The sequence below is a fragment of the Anguilla rostrata genome, chromosome 7 (assembly GCF_018555375.3).
Source record: "Anguilla rostrata isolate EN2019 chromosome 7, ASM1855537v3, whole genome shotgun sequence".
NCBI classification, from domain to species: domain Eukaryota; kingdom Metazoa; phylum Chordata; class Actinopteri; order Anguilliformes; family Anguillidae; genus Anguilla; species Anguilla rostrata.
In genome coordinates this window covers 31,547,567-31,568,347 of record NC_057939.1, presented here as the reverse complement: position 1 = coordinate 31,568,347, position 20,781 = coordinate 31,547,567, and the positions used below count along the sequence as shown (strand labels likewise).

Genomic DNA, 20,781 nt, shown 5'->3' with positions numbered 1-20,781 from the left:
TCACACATAAAAAGCACTGTCTATAACTCATTCATTCAAAGTGGCAAAATCTAGGCCTACTGTTAAAAGTATTGATATAAAAATGATGTCAAGTTACTGTACTACAAACAATATAGGCTATGTTGCCTCATGGAAATTAAAGAAGCTGTATTCCAAAGCAGTGACTTAAATTGTGTCAAGTCACTTGGCCCTGTGTGTATAAGCATATAGGACATGGAAAGGCCAAACATATGTGTGGGTGGGTTTTTAACATTACATTACATTACATTACAGGCAGTTAGCAGACGCTCTTATCCAGAACGACTTACACAACTATTTTACATAGCATTTTACATTGCATCCATTTATGCAGCTGGATATATACTGAAGCAATGCAGGTTAAGTACCTTGCTCAACGGTACAACGGCAGTGTCCTACCCGGGAATCGAACCTGCGACCTTTCGGTTACAAGTCTAGTTCCTTACCCACTGTGCTACACCTTTAAGAGTCAAGATTGATTGAATAGGCATCAATATGTCCAATTTGTATTGGTATGTATGTATTTAGCTGGTCAACCTTTCTGTTGCGTGAATGATTGTATGTTTCTTGGTATAAATGTCTGTTTGTAAGTGTGAATGTTACACGCTGCAAGGGAAATGTCTCCATGGGGATAATGAAGTATTGTATGTATGTATGTACAGTATTTATTTTACATGCAGTATTTATTGTAAGCAGCAAATATACAAGAACTTGTATATTTAGTGAAATGAACTTGACAACCAAGTATAAACATATGTTTTCTGGAGGAATATGCTTTCTGTAGGTATTCACCAGCAGTTTTGTACATTAGTTTAAATGTCTTGCATGAGACAATTTGAGGTATTTGACACTTTGATGTGTGAATTTTGATATCAATACTTTCAATGACAGGACTAGATTTAGCCAGTTTGAATGAATGAGTTATAGACAGTGCTTTGTATGTGAGAGTAACTTGGCATTTTTGTACGTTGAAAACGTGTTTTTTATGAGATTTCTTTTTGCAAAGTTTTTGTTATGAGAATGTGAGAACAGTAATGCATATAAATGTAGACTATGAGAAGTATGTGTACACGCATACAGCCTTAGGCAGTGCCAGATGTAGACTGGTTTGATTGGGAGGCAGAGCAAGATTTTGGGGGGGCCAAGTTGAGGACATGATTTGTGATGCGGAGCGGACCTGGATGTAAAATGTGACGTAACCCTTTAAGAAACGGTTGTGGATTACGGCATTGTGTGAATTTGTACAGTCTGATGAACATGTACTGTTTAGCACTTTCGCTTTGCTATATGTAAAACCATATAGATGTGTGTTCAGAGAACTGAATCTCAATGTACCAAACACAGGTTGAGAATAAATGCAGGTTTTGCATTGCCTGTAAAACAATGGTTATATATTCCAATACATGTAACAGTAAATAGCAGAATATATAAGTAGCTAGTATTACAATGCTATTACATAACAAGATGGCCTGCATGCAAGAGCTGTGTGAAGCTGTGTGAAGTTGCTGTCTGTTTGTTAATCCCAGAGTGAATCTTTACTTTTGCAGCTTGTCCTTTTTAATTACGTTGAAAACCTGGTCTGTCGGCTTCTCTATTGCCGTTTTTAAAAATCGACTTTTACTGCTTTTTTAACCAAGTTTAAAGTAATATATCTACTTTGTCCTTACGACTTGAATCATACCTGACAGCTCCCAGGTCGTCATTTTTGCGGGTTGTCTTCGCGCAGCAATTTGACGGGCCTGCCATCTAGCCCTACTATCAACATCTAACCCACTGGGAAAATTGAGCAGGATAGCTCTGTATGCTGACCTGGGCAGCGACCACCTGCCCGGCCTGCACTGGATGTGCGTGCGATCGGATCTACTATAATCATCTGTCCCCCTGGGATCCCAGTGCGCAATTGAACTGTATGCAGTCCTGGGCGGCAGCTACCTGTGCTGCCGTATCCTGAAATTGATGTGCCGGTGTTTCGGCCCTGCTATCAACACCTGTCCTACAGGGAACTCAGAATAAGGTAACCCTGCGTGGCGGAGGCAGAATTCGGTGGCTATGAACCTCAAAGTTTTCCTCCAGATATGCCTGATGCGGGACTCATTTTACATTGCGTCTCCTGCACTCATTGCGTTCCTTTTTGAACCTTCTATCAGACCAGACAAGGTGTCTTATGCACCAAAGTGATTTTCGGTGCCGTGTAAGCTTTTACTGCCACGGGTGAGTCTTGGAACTTATATATATAAATATATTTATTAATTCATTTGAGATCAGCATTGCCTCATTGGCTGTTACTTCTATTCATGAATTACCACTTTGTTACCTGTGTTGCTGCATTTGGCTATTGTAATGGACAGATTGAATCAAACACAAACGTCGCCGGGATTACAATGGACTGCTTCCCCTCATCTAGAGACGCTGTAACTTTTTCTTTAACATTGTAACTGGGGCAGTTGTATTGGAAGGCTTTCTATTATACGCCGCTATGCTCATGCTTGATTATGAATCAGTTTATCGACACGACAGCTGTCGCCATCCAAAAAGGCCGATAGTGTTAGACCTTCGCATGTATATGACATTCAAACTGTTCGCTGTCGTGAACAAATTATTCTCATGCTGATGATCTCTGGGAATGTACATATTACTTTGGGTCCGGGTTTGGATTACCCCGCCCCTCATCATGCATTATCTGGTTTATCATTTGATGAATTCTGTAGCCGTAAATCTCTGGGATTTTTGCATGTTAACATTCAAAGCCTATTACCGAAACTTGACTTGGTGAAAGCATGGATGCACACGTCAAAACCCAATGTACTAGTTTTATCTGAAACGTGGCTAAGAAAATCTGTCAGTAATACTGAAGTTCACGATAATGGATTTCATATTTTCCGTCAGGATCGATCCTCTAGAGGGGGTGGAATTATGTAAAAGATCATTTGCAATGCTCTGTTATTGTGTCTATAGCAAAGCAATTTGATTTCCTTCTTTTGAGCATAGAACTTTCTAATTATTTTTTCCTGTCAGTTGGTGGCTATTATAGACCTCCTGCTGCTCCTGCCTGCGCTCTTACAGCATTAAGTGAACTCATGGCCCCCCACATTTCCAATTAATTTGTCCTTCTTGGAGACTTGAATTGGGATATGCTTAATCCTCCAGACTTGGTTTTACAACAGTTTGATGCCCTTAATCTCTTTCAAATAGTCTCCTCTCCCACCAGTATAATTTCAAGTCCCCTGACTCTGCTACATTACTTGATGTGATCCTTATCAATTTCCCTACTAAATATCAATCTGCTGTTTTCTCACAACATCATAGTGACCACTGTGCCATAGGCTGTATTTGTACTTCTCTTTCCGTTAAACAACCCCCCATTATAATTTTCAGGCGCACTATGAAACACTTCGTAGATCAGGCATATCTCCGTGATTTAGCTGATCAAACTACTGCGCACTGGAACAGAATGTATCTGATACCGCATATAGAAGATGCCTGGTCCTTTTTTAAATGGGGCCACCATGAGCTGCCAGAACAACTTCAGTGCTCCTTGGCATAGATTCTCCAAGTCTCTGGATATGGAACACCATTCTTCCAAAAGATATTCCTTTATTTGGTGTTTTGATGATGGTGGTGGAGAGCGCTGTCTAACACATCGGTTCAAAATCTCCCATAAGTATTCAATTTAGTTGAGATGTAGTGACTGCCAAGGCCATAGCATATGATTCACAACATTTTTGTACTTATCAAACCATTCAGTGCCCTGTGGATGGCGAATTATCATCCTTTAACCTCTTAGCACAAAGCCCCTAGTGGTTGGCACACCAGTGTGCCGAGATTACTGAACTCAGGCATTCAGTGCTACTGCAACCAAAGTATGAGTTAAAAACCGAACGAGTTGTTTTAGTTTCATTCGTACAACTATGCTGAATACGCCGAGTTTTGCAGCGCCACCATTGTCGCTCTGGTTGTTCAGATGAGACTGCAGTCCCTGCAGTCTCATCTACAACTACACCCCCCACCCATGACATAATAGACAATATTGTCTATCTTGGCATTCATAAAAAAATATTCTTTCACCACTAAAAAATCATATTCCGTCATAGCAACAAGATAAACCCGACAATAGCCCTAAGATATGCCAATGCAGCAGTAAAAACGCTCCTTACCGTTGGTTTTACGCGTGGAGATGTCCCTTTTGAGACTGAGTGGCCATATATTGTCTTGCACAATCCGTTTGGGAAATATACGCACATTTGTGATGCCTGGGTACCTTGCAAAATAGCTGTGCGTAATATCACACTTGTTGTTTACGGTGTTGTCGCCCTTTTTGTACAGTCTGGCTTGATTGACAATTCTCATTTATTCAGTAGGTGAGAGTATAAGCTTTCTAACGATGTATAACATATCTAATTTTGCTTTTGGAATAACGTTTTATAGGTCAGCGTATCCGAAAATTTTCTTATCATTGCATTCACTTACGCATTTACTCTGTGGTAGCAGTAAAAGACGCTGCACCTAACGAAACGTGGTCAAAGATTTTTCGCAATTTCTTGAGGAGTACTATTATTATTGAGGACTTCTGGGCATAGCTAAGCCATATGTTTGCTGATAGACCTAGCTGACATCATTTTCTGTCTCTGTCTCCATCTACTGAACATACATAAGATTTCATCATTGCTATGTAAGTATTACTGCTCAAAATATTTTGGTTATATATGTTATTTTTGAAATTGATTGTCTTTAAATAGGTTAGTGGTGTTATATTATGTGGATATTTCACACTGTAATGTAAGCATTAGTTAGTAGTGTAATAGCTTTTGTGAAGCATGCAACAGTGATGATGTGAGAGTTGGAACATTGCCAAAACATATTTTTGAATTATTTTTTTAATCTGATTGCAATGTTTCATCTTAAACCTTCATAAGGGGTTCATTTATATGCTCTATAATGGAAAAAAAGCATTTTATTCAATTTTGGAGAGATTTTGGATATGCTTCTGTACCCCTAGATATTTTAGACCACTGTACTGACTGAAAGCTTGTAATTCCCACTTGAAAATGATGCAACAGTGAGTTTCTTGAGTCAAAACAGTTGATTTGTAGTGAAATACCTGAATATGTTGTGCTTTACAGCAATGCATAATTTAGACATTTTGGATAGATTTGGAGACGCTGGGTACACTGCTTAGTTTTTGCTTCTATAGTAGTTCTACATATCCACCTTTAGATTTTATGAACTTGTGATCAAGAAGTTTTTGATCCAGCACATGTATAGTTTAACCTTCTGTATACATGCAATCTCTCAGTATTTCATTGCAAACTAAAAAAGTGCAAATTCATTTTAGATTTTAGATCTAGACAATTGCATTTGTGGCACTTTATTTCTTCCAAAATTATGAATATATACTAATCAGCATTAGTATTGTACATTGTACAAATGGCTTGCTTCATTTAAGCCATTTTTCAAGTCTCTGTGGTGTTCACATCTGGAGTTATAAAGTAAGGATTGGCAAGATTTGGCTTGTGAGCTAAGGGGTTAAGAGAGACCACCCCCATCAGGATAGAAATGTTTCATCATAGGATAAAGGTGATCCCTGAGAATAACTTTGTATTGATTTGCTGTGACCCTTCCCACTAAGGGGACCAGTGGACCCAAACCATGCCAGGAAAATGCCCCCCACAGCATAACAGATCAGCGGACCCCCTCACTGTAGGGGTCAAGCATTTGGGCTTGGTGTACACCACACATGCACTCACCCACTTGTGTACGCCACATGCACTCCCCCACTTGTGAGAATATGGTGAAGGATGACTCATCTGACCATATCACTTTTCCACATCTCTGCAGACCAGTGCCTATTGTTTTTGCACCACTGAACTCTCAAATGTGCATTTGTCACATGGTTAAATATGCTCTACATGCAATTGTGGAGTCTTTATTGTGGCAGAGGTTACACTGGTTATTTTTATGCAGTGAGTGCAGTGTATTAATTTGTCCTTTCCTTATAATCATTTTAAGTCTTGATTATACAGAGCAAACAGAAATTTGAAAGAAAATATAAATTGGAGACTGCCTGCTGCACCGTTCGACCTCATCAATATGCCACCCTGTGTGCCATGTCTCTTTAGGGGTTTTTTCAGTGTGTACCACCCGGCCTGAAAAAAATTCTAGGGGAAACACTGATATTTCAGGAATGCGCTTCAGTTGGAAGAATGCATTTTAAGTTGGATGAATGTGAATAAATGTCATAAAAAATAAATGTTTGCATTACTTTAAAGTTGTGTAATTAAACTCTGTTTATTAGAATGTCAAGATTTTAAATTATTCATAAAACGTATGGAAGCAGAACCACCAAACAATCGGTATTGGCATCGGCCGATGTTTCCCTCAAATAATCAGTATTGTTCAGAAATGTTCATATCAGTGCATCCATAATATTTTCTTTAATTCACATAAAATGCATTGAGTTTGTTATTATACCAGATTGGGTCCTTACGGTCCTTTTAAAGATAGAGGAAAAGAGAGTTATAAGAAGTGTTAAATGCACCAGGATAGCTGCAGTAATAATAAAAATGGCAGCTGAATATTTGTTATGTTCACATTAGAAATGAACTAACATGAAATATGGCATGTTGCTTACAGAGCCTGGCTAGGAACCAGAATATTGCTAGTTCAATACATATTTTAGGCAAAGCCATTGTGTACTGTAACAAGATAGTAAACTGCTTCAGCAAATGTAAATCAGTATTAATGTCAGCAGTGCATGTCAAATGTGAACTAGATATGTCGACCCTAGGTATTATCTTCTATGTGATTAACTAATGTGCTGCTTGAGTAAAGAGGGAATGGACAATAGGGTCTTTTAGAGCCACATGCCCAAGGCTGGGCACCTTTGGTGGAGCATCCCAGAGGGCATTATAATCACCTGTTTAGTGTGTCTACCATCAGCTATCCAGCTAGGGTAATCTATGAGATAGTAAGTCTTTACTATTCTCTGTTTACAGAACTTTTGTCCCTGAGGAATAATACAGGAACAAGGTGTCAGAAATTCCAGCCATTGTCCCCACAACAAACACACACACACATAGAAATGGATCACATGGAGCTCCAGAGGGTCAGCACTCAGGCAGATGATGACAGCACTGACAGCCTGGATGAACAGTTCACTGAGCCCATCGACTCAGAAAAGGCCACAATCAACAGGTGAGAACAGGGAATGGCTTGTTGATCTGGGTGTTATTCCACCAGCCTTGGCCTCGTAACAGAATGCGAAGCCATTGAGCCTGACTCTGTTCAACATGCATAAAGGCTTGGATTCAAACAGCATTTATCCATATATTTGATTTATAATTAAGTGACAGTGATATCTGTTTCTTCAAAAACACGTTTACTGAAATATAATGATTAAACAAACAATGTGTTTGGATTGAAAAAGTAACACTGAGCAAGTAAGTCAGATGGACTAATGCCAATTGAATACAGACTAAAGTGTCTCACAAATACCCAGTCACTCATACAAGTTCTTTCACAATCTCATTAACAACTATAAACACAGACATTGTAAATGTTTTTCTGTGAATATTGATACTTAATTTGTTGCCTTGTTTCAGTCAATTCTGTGATGAAGATGACGCTGAGAGTCAGAAATTTCTCACGAATGGAATTCTGAAAAAGAAAAAGTTTGAAGAATATGCGGAATACGTAAGTTTCATTAATAATGTCATATTGTAAAGGAAGGATTTTGTGGAAAATAATTAATGATGTTAACTGTCATTCAGCACCCAGCTATTGGTTTTTTGCTTGAGCACTGCAATTTTCAGGAAGTTTGTCTATATTCAGGGGTGTGTAGAAATTTTTGAGCACCAGGCACTGCTTGATCTGCGCAACACCTCAATGCATATTCCACTACCCAAACCACTTTTAAGTCAAACATCACAGTGTCTCCATAGAATTTTAGGACCAAATCCTATTTTGAAATATAGTTATCCAGCTGGGAAATCATTCATCTAACTTTGGCTACCCAAATGGACAGTATGGTTTCTGTATTTATTTGGAACACTTATGTCATGTACAGTAGTCAAAGGTAACTAGCTAGCTGACTCATTTTTCTTACTGGATAAATGTCTAGCTACTTATCAAAACGGCTACATACCATGCCTGATTTAGATTGTAACATAGCAGGATTAATTAGCGTGTAAATGGACTGCATTTATATAGCGCTTTTATCCAAAGCGCTTTATAATTGATGCCTCTCATTCACCAGAGCAATTAGGGGTTAGGTGTCTTGCTCAGGGACACTTCGACACACCCAGGGCGGGGGATCGAACCAGCAACCCTCCGACTGCCAGACAACCGCTCTTACCGCCTGAGCTATGTCGCCCACGTGTGTTTAATAAATGATAGCTAACCACCTACCCTCTGAAACAGAATAAAAGATTACAAGGAGTAAGAGGCTTGAACCAATAATTTAGCTTGTTTATTGTATATGTGTTAGTTAGAAGTTAGTTGAAGATGAACATGAAAGTAAAATAATACATTAGTAATTTTTATTAAAGAAGTAGGTTTACAGTAAACAAAGGCAACCAGACAATAGTAAATGGTGGCCTAACATGTTGATTAATATATACATGGATTTTCTGCCATTTGCTAATTATTTTGAATTGGGATGGCAGGTGTGCCATCCAACAAGTTATGCCTTGGTTGGGCATGTCCCATGCCTATACAGCATTGAGAGTTTGGTGCTTTTCAGGGTTTCCTACGGAAATAACCACAATGATCACAAACCCTAGCCCTTAAGAGCATTAACATCTGTACCTTCTGAACACATGTAAACAGAAAGAATGCACAAACAACTTCACACATCCATACAATGAAGCCCCAAACTTGGATGATTTTGCATTTTATCCTCCTTCCTGCCGATTGCATATCTCTCATACATTTATATTTGCATAATTATCAGTTACTTCTCATTTCTTCTTGTACTGTTTGTTACATCTCAACAAAAACATGTTTTCAGCATACACAACTGACAAGTGACTCACACAAACAAAGCACTGTCTATAAGTTATTAATTAAAACTTTCAAAATCTAGGCCTGCCATTGAAAGTACTTCTATCAAAATGAGGCCAAGTTACAACAAACAACATTGGCTAACTTAGCTCGCATAAATTAAACCTGTTCTATTCCAAAGCAGTGCTACCCAGTGTTTCCTGAATTATTTGATGTAACTTGGCCCTGTGTTTTTTCATCTTACCATCTGAAGAGAATGTGGTCATCCAGACTACAGACTACCATAAAAAAATTTCCTCATGGAAGAAGACATCATTTAAATGAATGTTTTAAATGGCTTATGAAAACTTACACAATAGAAAGGATTTATTTATGCTTGGTTGTCAAGTAGTTAATTTTACAAAATGTACAAGTTCATCTATATGTATGACTGAAATACAGATTGAAGAAATTGATATTTTACATAAATAGCATGGTGCCATGAAGGGAATTGGGGTGCTGTCCACCAGGGGGCAGCACTGGCCCTACAGACAAGTACGGTTGCAGCTGTGATTCATTGTTATATTAGATTACAGGCATTTAGCAGACACTGTTATCCAGAGTGACTTACACAACTTATCACATCAGCTGTGGCCTATTGCCTAATTATGGGTTCTATAGAGGATATGCATTGACGTCACTTTCCCACCAGAATACGCCCCCTCAGTCACGACTGAGTGGCAAAACATGCTGCCACATGGCTGCCTTTAGTATAAACTGCAAAACTGGTAGTAAAACAAACAATTATCTTCTTAAATTAAAGGCAGTTGGACTTGACAGTGATCCTTACAACTTACCAAAGAACCAGTGGTCCATGGACATTCAACAAGAAATCGGAGCTATCTTTTTACAGACTGCCGAAAGCTAAAGAAAAGAGAAGCAAATGCATCGCTGCAATTCGCAGAAACAACTTGAATCCAGGCACCGAAATGTGGATTTGCGGTTGTTATTTTGTGTCAGGTATGTTGGATTTTTGGGTAAAATCATACCTTAGTATTAGCTAGCCAAGCATATAAATTATTAAGGTATGATTTTACCCAAAAATCCAGTTGTTTCTGGGAATTGCAGCGATCCATTTGCTTCTCTTTTCTTTAGCTTTCGGCAGTCTGTAAACAAGACAGCTCCGATTTCTTGTTGAATCTATTTGTACAGTCAATCGCACAACAGCTCTTTCCCATTTTAGATGTGTTTTTTGTGTTTTCACGGCATTCAAGCTGAACTCTAATGCTATCACTCAGTAGTCTTTCTGCCACTCAGTAGGTGTAACCACAGTGACTTCCACCTACTGTGACATCATGTGCATACCCTCTATAAGAGACCTGGCTCCCAGGCCAAGAACAGATGTGTTGGGAGCCGGCGAATGCATGACGTGGTGGGTGGGTGCATGTGCCGGTGTGGTTTTGGTTTCTTTTTTCTTTGAAGTTTGGCTTGCCAGTTTGGCTCGTATTTTTATTTTTTTTTGAAGATTTTTATTGTTTTGGTCTTTTGGACAAATAAAAGGCAGTAAGCCAAACTTACGTCTGTTGTTTTGTTCTGTCTGTTTACCACGTGAGCCTGCCTCACAATAGATAAATAGATTGAATACTTCATTTTCCCCATGGGGACATTTTTCTAGCAGCTTAATACATTCACATTTACAGACATTTTTACCAAGAAAAATAGAACCATTTACACTAGAGAAAAGGGGGGGATGAATAAATAAATGCAGATTCAAGGTATACTATGTAGAATTGTGCGGTCCTTGTAGACTCTGCGTTTGTAAACCCCACTCCTTAGTCCTCAACCTCACCCACAGCTCTGTTGAGGACACAAGCAAAATGTTGAGTGAAGAGGTGAGGTGGTCAGGGATATTAACAAAAGCATTTTTAGCAACATGAATGATTCCACATAGATGGTAACAGTATTAGAGTGTTACAGAAATTACGTCTTTTTGTTGGCCAACTTGGAAGTTTCTTCCACCATAGGTTCCCTCAGCAGATTTCCAATGCTTTTTTTTCCCCATAGGGATTTTGTTTTTTGCAGAACATAATGTCTGTGGTTAACGTAATCCTAAGAAAGCTTCACGTTTTGTTCTACAAGATAAATTACACCAACTAATAACTGAATCTGTTATGTGCTTTTAAAAAGTAAGTTGATAACACATTACTATATTGAAACTAACGGTTGTCGCCTACAGGCGGGCTAGTATGGAAACTTCAGTGGCGGCAGCCAGATTGCGACCGTTGTTGTGGTTTCAGTAACTTGTTAGCAACTTACTTTTCTAAAATACAAAATGGTGTTGAAATTCGCAGTTGAGATATTAATGGGTGTAATTTATCTCGTAGAACAAAACGTGAAACTCTCTTAGATTTACATTAACCATAGGCCTTATTTTCAATGAAAAAATGAAAATGAAAATGAAATTCCTATGGAGGAAAAAAGCATTGTAAATCTGACAAAGGAACCCTTTCCTCAAAAATACGAACTCACTTCTGTGTTTTTGGACTACGAACTGTAACACTCAATTATGAAGTTATGACGATCTTTACACTGAGCGCACCTCTTAGCGCATGGGAACATTGTATGGTAGTGTGCCGGTGCAGCTATTTTTGTTTTTCCTCAGTTGATATTTAGCTATTCTCTGCCCTGTTTCACAAAGCATGATTACTGAGTTGACTGGATAACTGCACTGAGTAAATCTCAGAAATCTCCCAAATCTGGAACATGGACTGAAGTAAAAACAACTGTTGTGGATTTTACTCTGTTCAGTTATCCTGCTAACTTAGCAATCCTACTTCCTGAGATACCCCCCTGGACATTTTGTAAGAATTGGGATGTAAACAAGGAGTCGTGCATAGAATAAGTAACATTAGCAGGCCATAGGTCTATCATAGCTAGCTAATATACTTGTAAAGTGCTTTTTCAAAATTTTTAGCAACTTTGTTGTCTTTGTTAGTGAAGTTGGCTACATGTAACATTATAGTGATAATTTCGCCTAATTGAAATAAATGCAGGTGAATTACCAAGCTAGCTAAGTTGCAACTATGAACAGTAACAGCAGTTCTCATATGGGGGAAAGACATCATGATAGAAGAACAGAATTTGATGCAAAAGCTACCCAACCTCACGCATCCAGCTGTGTAAAGTAACTAGCTAAAAGTAACATTACTTATAGGTCCAACAGATAACAGGCCAACTCCTTGTCGCTTTTCATCCACTTGGTGAACTTTTTATTTATTTTTTATTTATTTAACCATTATTTAACCAGGAAAACCCCATTGAGGTTGAAATCTCTTTTGCAAGGGGGACCTGACATGAAGCACAAAGTCACCCAACAAGACTTACACCTAACAAAATGTACCAACATCAAATGGGGAATAGGGGTGCAACAAATAATCGACGTAGTCGACTAATATCGATGACCAAATTAGTTGCCAACGAATTTAATTGTCGATTATTTGGTGACGTCATCGCGTGTGTTTTTCGCGCTGACTCGGAATGCTCTGACAAGACATATAGGCATTACCGCTTACTGGAGTGAAGTGAACAATAGCGTAATGGCAACACCTTCACGACCAAAAACCTCCAAAGTGTGGGTGCATTTCACTCTTAACTCGGCCAAAAAGGTTGTGAACTGCAACACTTGCAAAGCTGACCGTGCCTGGCATGGGAGCACATCAGTTATGCTGGAGCATCTGAAGAGGAGGCACGTTGGCTCTCTGGATGATGAAGACTCATCTCGGTAAGTTAGTTAGCTAGAGTGAGAGCACCTATTATTGACCACCTTTGTTCGACAGACAGGAAAACGTAAACTGATTTGCAACTATATGCGAAATATAGGTAACAACCTGTACCTAGTTATGTAGGAAAAAATGTCCTTGTTATCCTCTAGTGGTTATTTTTTCAGTACTTTCGCAATTTTTTTCTGTGCCAGCAAATAAGTCAGAGGTGGTGCAGTGCTAGCTTTTGGTTGCTAAGGGGATGTGTATCGACCACCCCATGTAAAGGAATGGAACTTGACATAAATTTGCTAGCATACTGTATAAGTGTCCTTGTCAGCACATCTAAGAATCCGTACATATTCAATGTTGTAACCCAAGTCGCAGGATGTAAAATAGTAGCCATTAGGAAAGCAGTTTGAAAATTTGAAGCAACGCCTGCGCCACTGGATTTAATGGGTCGCGATGAGATAATTCCGAACATATTGCTTGTCTTAAAGTTGACATAGTGAATAGACTGTATTAATACAACTAAATGTATATGCATGAAGTTAGTTTTTTTTTTTTTTTTTTACATTTACACAGTATATTATGTGTATCGGGTGGTCGATAATAGGTGCTCTCACTCTAGTTAGCTAGCTAGCTAGCTAATGTTAAAAGCCATGTTACTTCACGTTATGAGCTGTAATGTTTTCTATTTTGAAATACATTTTCTCTTGATCAATGAATTGTTAATGGCGTTGAACATACAGAGTAGCAAATAATAACCTATTATTCACAACGATCCTGTTCACATTCCAAATGTGCCAGCAATATCCAAAAAGGAAGACCCTCTCAGATGGTGGAGGGAAAATGAGGGGCGTTTTTCCACGCTTTTCCACCACAAAGCTGGCAAGATCTTTTCCATGCATTCCTGCAACATCCACCCCGTCAGAGTGCATCTTCTCTGCAGCGGGGAATATCTGCTCTCAAAAGAGAGCAAGCCTCTCACGAGACCATGTGGAGATGCTGACTTTCCTCCATTTCAATACAAAACTGATTGACATGTAGCCTAATGTAGTTGCAACAAAGTGTAGACCACAGAATGCACAAAGCACAGAATGCACTTTTCTATCCTCGCCCTCGTGTTTATTTCTTTTAAATTTGGATGGATTGTTTGATTTATTTGATTAAGGGAAAACTGCTGTAGGTTTGTTAATTTTTATTGCTGCTACATTGTTTATTCTTGGTTTTAAATTTTGACAGAAAAAATGGATATTGGAATTTTTATTTATCTTTTGTATCAGCAGGAAAGTTCATTAAAAGACATTTTTGAATGAAGTATTGTCTTTATTGTTAGTTAGCACGTGCCTAAAACAACCTCAAGCTAAATAGCTGATAGCTAAATAAGAGCCATTGAGTAATTGTGCGATTCATAATCCGAATAATCGATTATTCGTTTCAATAATCAAAATAGTCGTTAGTTGCAGCCCTAATGGGGAATGAGACAGAGGTGTAACAATAATTAAAAGTAGAGAAGAGGTTAAAAGCAGGAGCATACTTCAGTCACAGAGTCATGAATTTCATGTTTAAAGTCCACGATTGAAATTAATTTGTCAAGTTTAAAATTCTTTTGCAGATTGTTCCAACTATAAGGTGCAAAATATCTGAAAGCCATCTTACCAAATTCAGTAGTGGGACGAGGCTCTTTAAAGAGCATCACGTCCCTAGAACGGAGGTGATAACTATGTGAATTTCTAATTAGCAGACAGCTGAGGTAGGAAGGGAGTAGACTAATTATTGTTTTGTAGATGAATATGTACCAGAGGATCAATTTGCGCAGATGTAAAGAAGTTAACCCAGACCATTCATATAGGAGACAATGATGGGTTAAGAATTTTGCACCTGTAATGAAGCGTAAAGCGTTATGGTAAACCATATCCAAGGCATGTAAAGCAGAAGAGGAAGCAAGCATATAAAGTATGTCTCCATAATCTAAAACAGGTTAAAAAAAGTAGCTGTGATGAGTCTCCTCTTAATCTTGTAACTAAAACAAGATTTATTCCTAAAATAGAACCCCAACTTTGTTCTCAGTTTCTTAAAGGAGTACCATGGTGGTTGAACGTGACACTTCCCAGTTGTCTTCAGGCAACAACAAAACAAATGTGCATAATTTTTTTATTCTTCAGTCATTTCAATGTACTTTAAAATGTATTTTTCTAAGCCTAAATTTCCCACTATAAAAATTCACCCGAACCGTCTGGGCGTGGTAATGAGAACTGTCAGTTAGCTATGATTGACAGACCGTGCCCCGTTACCATAGCTACCCCCATGATACGCGCTCTCTTTGGGAGACTGAATTTTCACAAGCTAGCTAGCTTAGTAGTATATCAAGTATCGATAGATAGCTAAGGTAAGGACGTTGACTTATATTCAATTATAATTTTTGCTATCTAGCTAGCCAAGTTAAAATAAAAGCACAACTATAACGTCCTCATAAAAGCAAACTAGCAAGCTAACGTTATCGATAACATTGCCTTATGAAAGCAAACCTCCTAGCTAGCTAACGTTAGCTAGCTAGCTAAATGTATATAACCAGAAATAATCTAAAGGCACTCTAATTTAAGTGAACCTAACGTTAGTCAAATATTTGCATTGTCTGAACAGCAGGACGGTGTGTTCTGTCAGATTTCTTTACGGGGCGTGGAAATGGGAGTGTTTACTGTATTCGTGACGTAGCAAAACGACAACTTTCTCAACCGGTTGAAAATAGGACGATGAATTTAAAACGCATATTTCTCCAAAAATACAGAACGGACATATTTAATACTTTGCTCATTGTGTTTCTTCAATGCCTCTTGTGCAAATAGCACATAAAACCGAGAAAGTGTGAAAATCACCATGGTACTCCTTTAATTAATTTATCGATATGCAATTTAAAACATCAAGCCAGATTCCAAGGTATTTATAGCAAGAAACTCTTTCAATACACTTTCCATCAACAGTGATAATTTTCAATTCATTCAAGGAGTGGAAATGAGCCCTTGAAATCACTAGACATTTAGTTTTGTCTGCATTAAGGACCAGCTGCAGATCTAAAAGTGCAGACTGAATATAAACTTCAGCTGATGCTAAGAGAAGTCATTCTAAGGTTGATTTTAGTTTTTGAACGAGCCCTGTCAGCTTTTGTCAGTATTTCGCTTTGTATCTTGGCTAGTGGTGTGTCATTTGTGAACGATTCAATTTTTTTAAACAAATTTTTTTGGTGAATCATACTGACTCATCTCCATGTAAAGATTAGTTCATGTACAGAAATGTTTTAAGGGCTGAGAGTCTGTGGCTGTTGTGGTTATTTCTGTGGGGAACCCTGAAAAGTGCCTCTCAGTGCTGTATAGGTATGAGGCATGCCCTGTCAAGGCGTAACTTGGCTGGATGGCATACCTGCCATCCCAGTTTGGATGAGCTTGCGGTAGGTTGCAAACTTACCATTCACTGAAGCTACAGATACTCCTGTTGAACTGTTTTCACCATTGGGCTGTGTACTAGCAATTATCCAACAACAGCATTGATCCACTTGAGTGGGGCGTGCTCTACGAGCCTCTACCGTCTATGTGATCAGAAGCAATAGTCCCTAAACTGAAAGCAGCTGCAATGTTGAAGATGTGAAGGGACCAGATCTGCAACGAGCGAAAGATTTAACGGGTATGAAAAGAAGCTTACTGAAAAAGAACGACTTGAGGAGTGTAGGCCTACTAATGGCTGCTGCGAGCAGCAGCAACACAAACACAAATGGGAAAGATGTGTTTAGGTTTTTGAAAATTGTGTCACTGGGATGTTTATAATGACGTTAATGGCAACGTTGATGATAATTTGAACTTTTTAAACAGTGTTATTAGGGCACACTTGCCACATTTGGTAAAAAAAAAAAAAAATTAGCACATGGACCATTTCTTTGTCCAAAACCCAATGTATCTGTATAGAATTCTGTTATTTTACTTGTGCTGAGAAATGGCATTGCCCTTAATTATGCAATACGAACAAATCGTAACAATTAAATTAGTCTTATTTGTAATTCATAATAAACAATTACATTACATTACATTACATTTATTTGGCAGACGCTTTTATCCAAAGCGACATACAAAAAGTGCATTTCATGGTCATAGACAACTACTAAACACAGGTTCAGTAAGACACCATACTTATTTTGTACAGCTATTTCTAGCCAAGAACACAGTTTAGTTCACACAGTAAACACTATTCAGACCTAACCTCTCCAAACCTAACTAAGCAGAAGAATAAGCTACAGTATTAGGACAAATACAAATTTCCAAAAAAGGTGCTGGGCATGGGGCAACATGTAACAAGTGTCATGAAAAAGGGGGGGGGGGGGGGGGGGGGGGGGGGATTTAGAGTGAGATATACAGCGTGGTTAGTCTAGGTATAGTCTGAAGAGATGAGTCTTCAGGCCACGGCGGAAGATGGGTAGTGAAGGGGAGGTTCGGAGAGGGACGGGGAGTTTGTTCCACCACTGGGGAGCTAGGGTGGAGAAGCTCTGTGATCCCTTTGGTCGGGTGGGAGGGGTTACAAGGCGCCCTGCTGCCACAGAGCGGAGTGGTCAAGCAGGGACATAGGATCGAATCATGTCCTGCAAGTAGATGGGGGCTGTCCTGTTGGTTGCATTATAGGCAAGGGTCAGGGCTTTGAACCGGATCCTGGCAGCGACCGGTAGACCGGTAGAGTGACGTGGGAGAATTTGGGAAGGTTTTAGATGAGTCGGGCAGCGGCATTCTGAATCATCTGTAGTGGCTGTATGGCACAAGCTGGCAGGCTTGCAAGGAGAGAGTTGCAGTAATCAAGGCGAGAGGTCACCGTAGCCTGGACGAGCAGCTGGGTGGAGTATGTCGTCAGGTATGGCCGAATCCTTCTGATGTTGTACAGAAGGAATCTGCAGGACCGTGATGTTGCCTTGATGTGCTCCTTGAGGTCATTAAATGACATGTAGGACTTCACAGCAAATGTTTTTATTTATGTAAAAAGAATGAGAATAATTCAAATAAAAATTTATATAAAAATATATACGTGACATCGAATTTCATTGTAATGTAATCATAGCCAAGATTGTTTGTATTAAAAATGATTAATCTTTCTCTAGTTATATTTTCAGGATTAAGCCAAACACTAAAGCCATTAGTTATTTCTTTGCTCTCCCCTATGTTCAGCAGAAGTGATTTATTTTTTAAATTTTTTTTAACACAGCAGAACCAAACCAAAGAATCACGTAGGAAGCACCCTGCAGTTTGGGAAAATAAATTGAACAACTCAATGACTCGAAAGTACAATTAATTTAGATAAACTGACACAAACATACTGAATAATTTTAATGAATCGGACTTCACAACAGTAACCTTGGCTCCTTAGCATTTGCCATCGCAGCAAACACAAAACAGCTCTGTAGCCACGCCCACCCCTCCCCACACGGAAAAGAGTGTATAGAATAACAAATACTGGCAAATACAGGTAAAAGGCGCACAAATTGGGCTAAAGTGTGTAAAGACTGAGAATGCCAGTGCATCACAGACATGCCTTAGCATAGTGATTTAATAATATTTTCAGATAAAAAATTCTGCACAGTATGCCTTTAAAAATACAAATATTTAGGCCTATAACAAAATATTGGCTGTGTCCCAATACGAAGTCAGCTGCCTCAGTGTCTGCTGCCTTAGAAGGCAGCTCCCTCTGCATGCATTATCCTAACAGTAAAGGAACCTCAAAAGGAGGGAGTTGCAGTAATCAAGGCGAGAGGTCACCGTAGCCTGGACGAGCAGCTGGGTGGAGTATGTCGTCAGGTATGGCCGAATCCTTCTGATGTTGTACAGAAGGAATCTGCAGGACCGTGATGTTGCCTTGATGTGCTCCTTGAGGTCATTAAATGACATGTAGGACTTCACAGCAAATGTTTTTATTTATGTAAAAAGAATGAGAATAATTCAAATAAAAATTTATATAAAAATATATACGTGACATCGAATTTCATTGTAATGTAATCATAGCCAAGATTGTTTGTATTAAAAATGATTAATCTTTCTCTAGTTATATTTTCAGGATTAAGCCAAACACTAAAGCCATTAGTTATTTCTCTGCTCTCCCCTATGTTCAGCAGAAGTGATTTATTTTTTAAATTTTTTTTAACACAGCAGAACCAAACCAAAGAATCACGTAGGAAGCACCCTGCAGTTTGGGAAAATAAATTGAACAACTCAATGACTCGAAAGTACAATTAATTTAGATAAACTGACACAAACATACTGAATAATTTTAATGAATCGGACTTCACAACAGTAACCTTGGCTCCTTAGCATTTGCCATCGCAGCAAACACAAAACAGCTCTGTAGCCACGCCCACCCCTCCCCACACGGAAAAGAGTGTATAGAATAACAAATACTGGCAAATACAGGTAAAAGGCGCACAAATTGGGCTAAAGTGTGTAAAGACTGAGAATGCCAGTGCATCACAGACATGCCTTAGCATAGTGATTTAATAATATTTTCAGATAAAAAATTCTGCACAGTATGCCTTTAAAAATACAAATATTTAGGCCTATAACAAAATATTGGCTGTGTCCCAATACGAAGTCAGCTGCCTCAGTGTCTGCTGCCTTAGAAGGCAGCTCCCTCTGCATGCATTATCCTAACAGTAAAGGAACCTCAAAAGGAAACGAATTTGGGACACACTTTAAAGGCAGAATGAGATCACAGAGAGTTCAGGTGCCCTGACGAGATCAGTGTTTACTGTTCTTAATTACCGCTCTTACAGCTGAGGGCATTCACTTTACAACTGAGAGACCCATCTACAAGCATGGATTCAGTCATTGTAGCCGCGATTTTTGTAATTCTCGATTTAATTAACGAGGAGTATTATAATGCCGAGCACCGATGACTACTGAGGACGAGGAGGAGGATCTGGCGACTTAAAATGCTAGTTGCCAACTACGAGCAGGTATGTTGTTAATTCTAGCAACAGTTAGCTATAATGTTAGCTAGCTGGCTGGTTTTACTCTGAATTAACTAAACTGGAAAAAAAAGATTTTAAATGTGCTGATCATGGTTATTTATTTACAATTTTTACAATATTTTTTATAGTAAACTATCAGCAAAATAACATCTTAGTCCCTGGAATTATCAACTGCACTTTACAATAAGACCAGACTGAACAGAGACAGTATTTATTGCATCAGTATCACTTTTCAACTACAAAATTATATTTATTTACATTTACATTACATTTTTAATTGTATATTACAATTAAACTGTTACAAGTGGTCAATACAAACTATTTACAATACATTTGTAAATTAAATTTACAATTAAAACAGCTGCAATAAATACTTATATATTTTTTATTATACAATTTACAAGGTAACAGTAGTTATAGTTCTTCAATTCAATTTTACCACCTCTACAGGAGGATGGCCTGAGGACTTACTGCTGCCTCAGGTCTGTACCCCACTTGAGGTTTTGCTCCTCCTCCTGGACCAGGAAGAACATCATGGCTGGGGACACACCGTCAAAGTGCTAGAATTCACTTTTTGGTTGGCCTGTGGGACCTCCTTCCAGGTAGTGTCAAGGCCTTTTGATATGCCCCGCTCAACAGTACACAGGGTAACCCACAAAGTGGCTGGTGAGCTGAAGGCAGTACTCCCCAGAGTTGTAAGGCTTGCAAGAGCTGGAAACAATCAGAGTGGGGTTTGCCCACCTTGGTCACCACCCAATGCTGTAGGTGCCGTGGATGGTTGCCATGTGCGAATCAAAGCCCCTGGAGAGCCTGATGCACAATGCTATAAAAATAGAAAATGATATGCATCAATTCAAATGCAAGCAGTGTGTGACCATGAAGGGAAATTTTTGGGCATTTACAATTGAGGCCAGACGTTTACATACACCTTGGCTAAAGACATTCAAACTCAGTTTTTCACAGCTCTGCACATTTCTTACCATACATTTCTTGTGGCAAGTCAATTCGGGCATCTACTTTGTTCACATCAGAGGT

At 38.8% G+C, this 20,781-nt stretch overlaps 1 protein-coding gene across 6 annotated transcripts in view; it reads left to right on the top strand.

Moving 5' to 3' along the window:
• slc38a4 (solute carrier family 38 member 4) overlaps positions 1-20,781 on the top strand; it is a 128,742-nt gene that overhangs the window by 21,064 nt on the left and 86,897 nt on the right. For all 6 annotated transcript variants that reach the window (XR_010331012.1, XM_064341975.1, XM_064341976.1 and 3 more), the window contains 2 exons: positions 7,011-7,209; positions 7,617-7,707. Coding sequence is in view for 5 of the 6 variants with exons in the window: in XM_064341975.1 (XP_064198045.1) it covers positions 7,097-7,209; positions 7,617-7,707 (204 nt within the window). In the remaining variant the exon portion in view is untranslated. The remainder of the gene's footprint in view (positions 1-7,010; positions 7,210-7,616; positions 7,708-20,781) is intronic.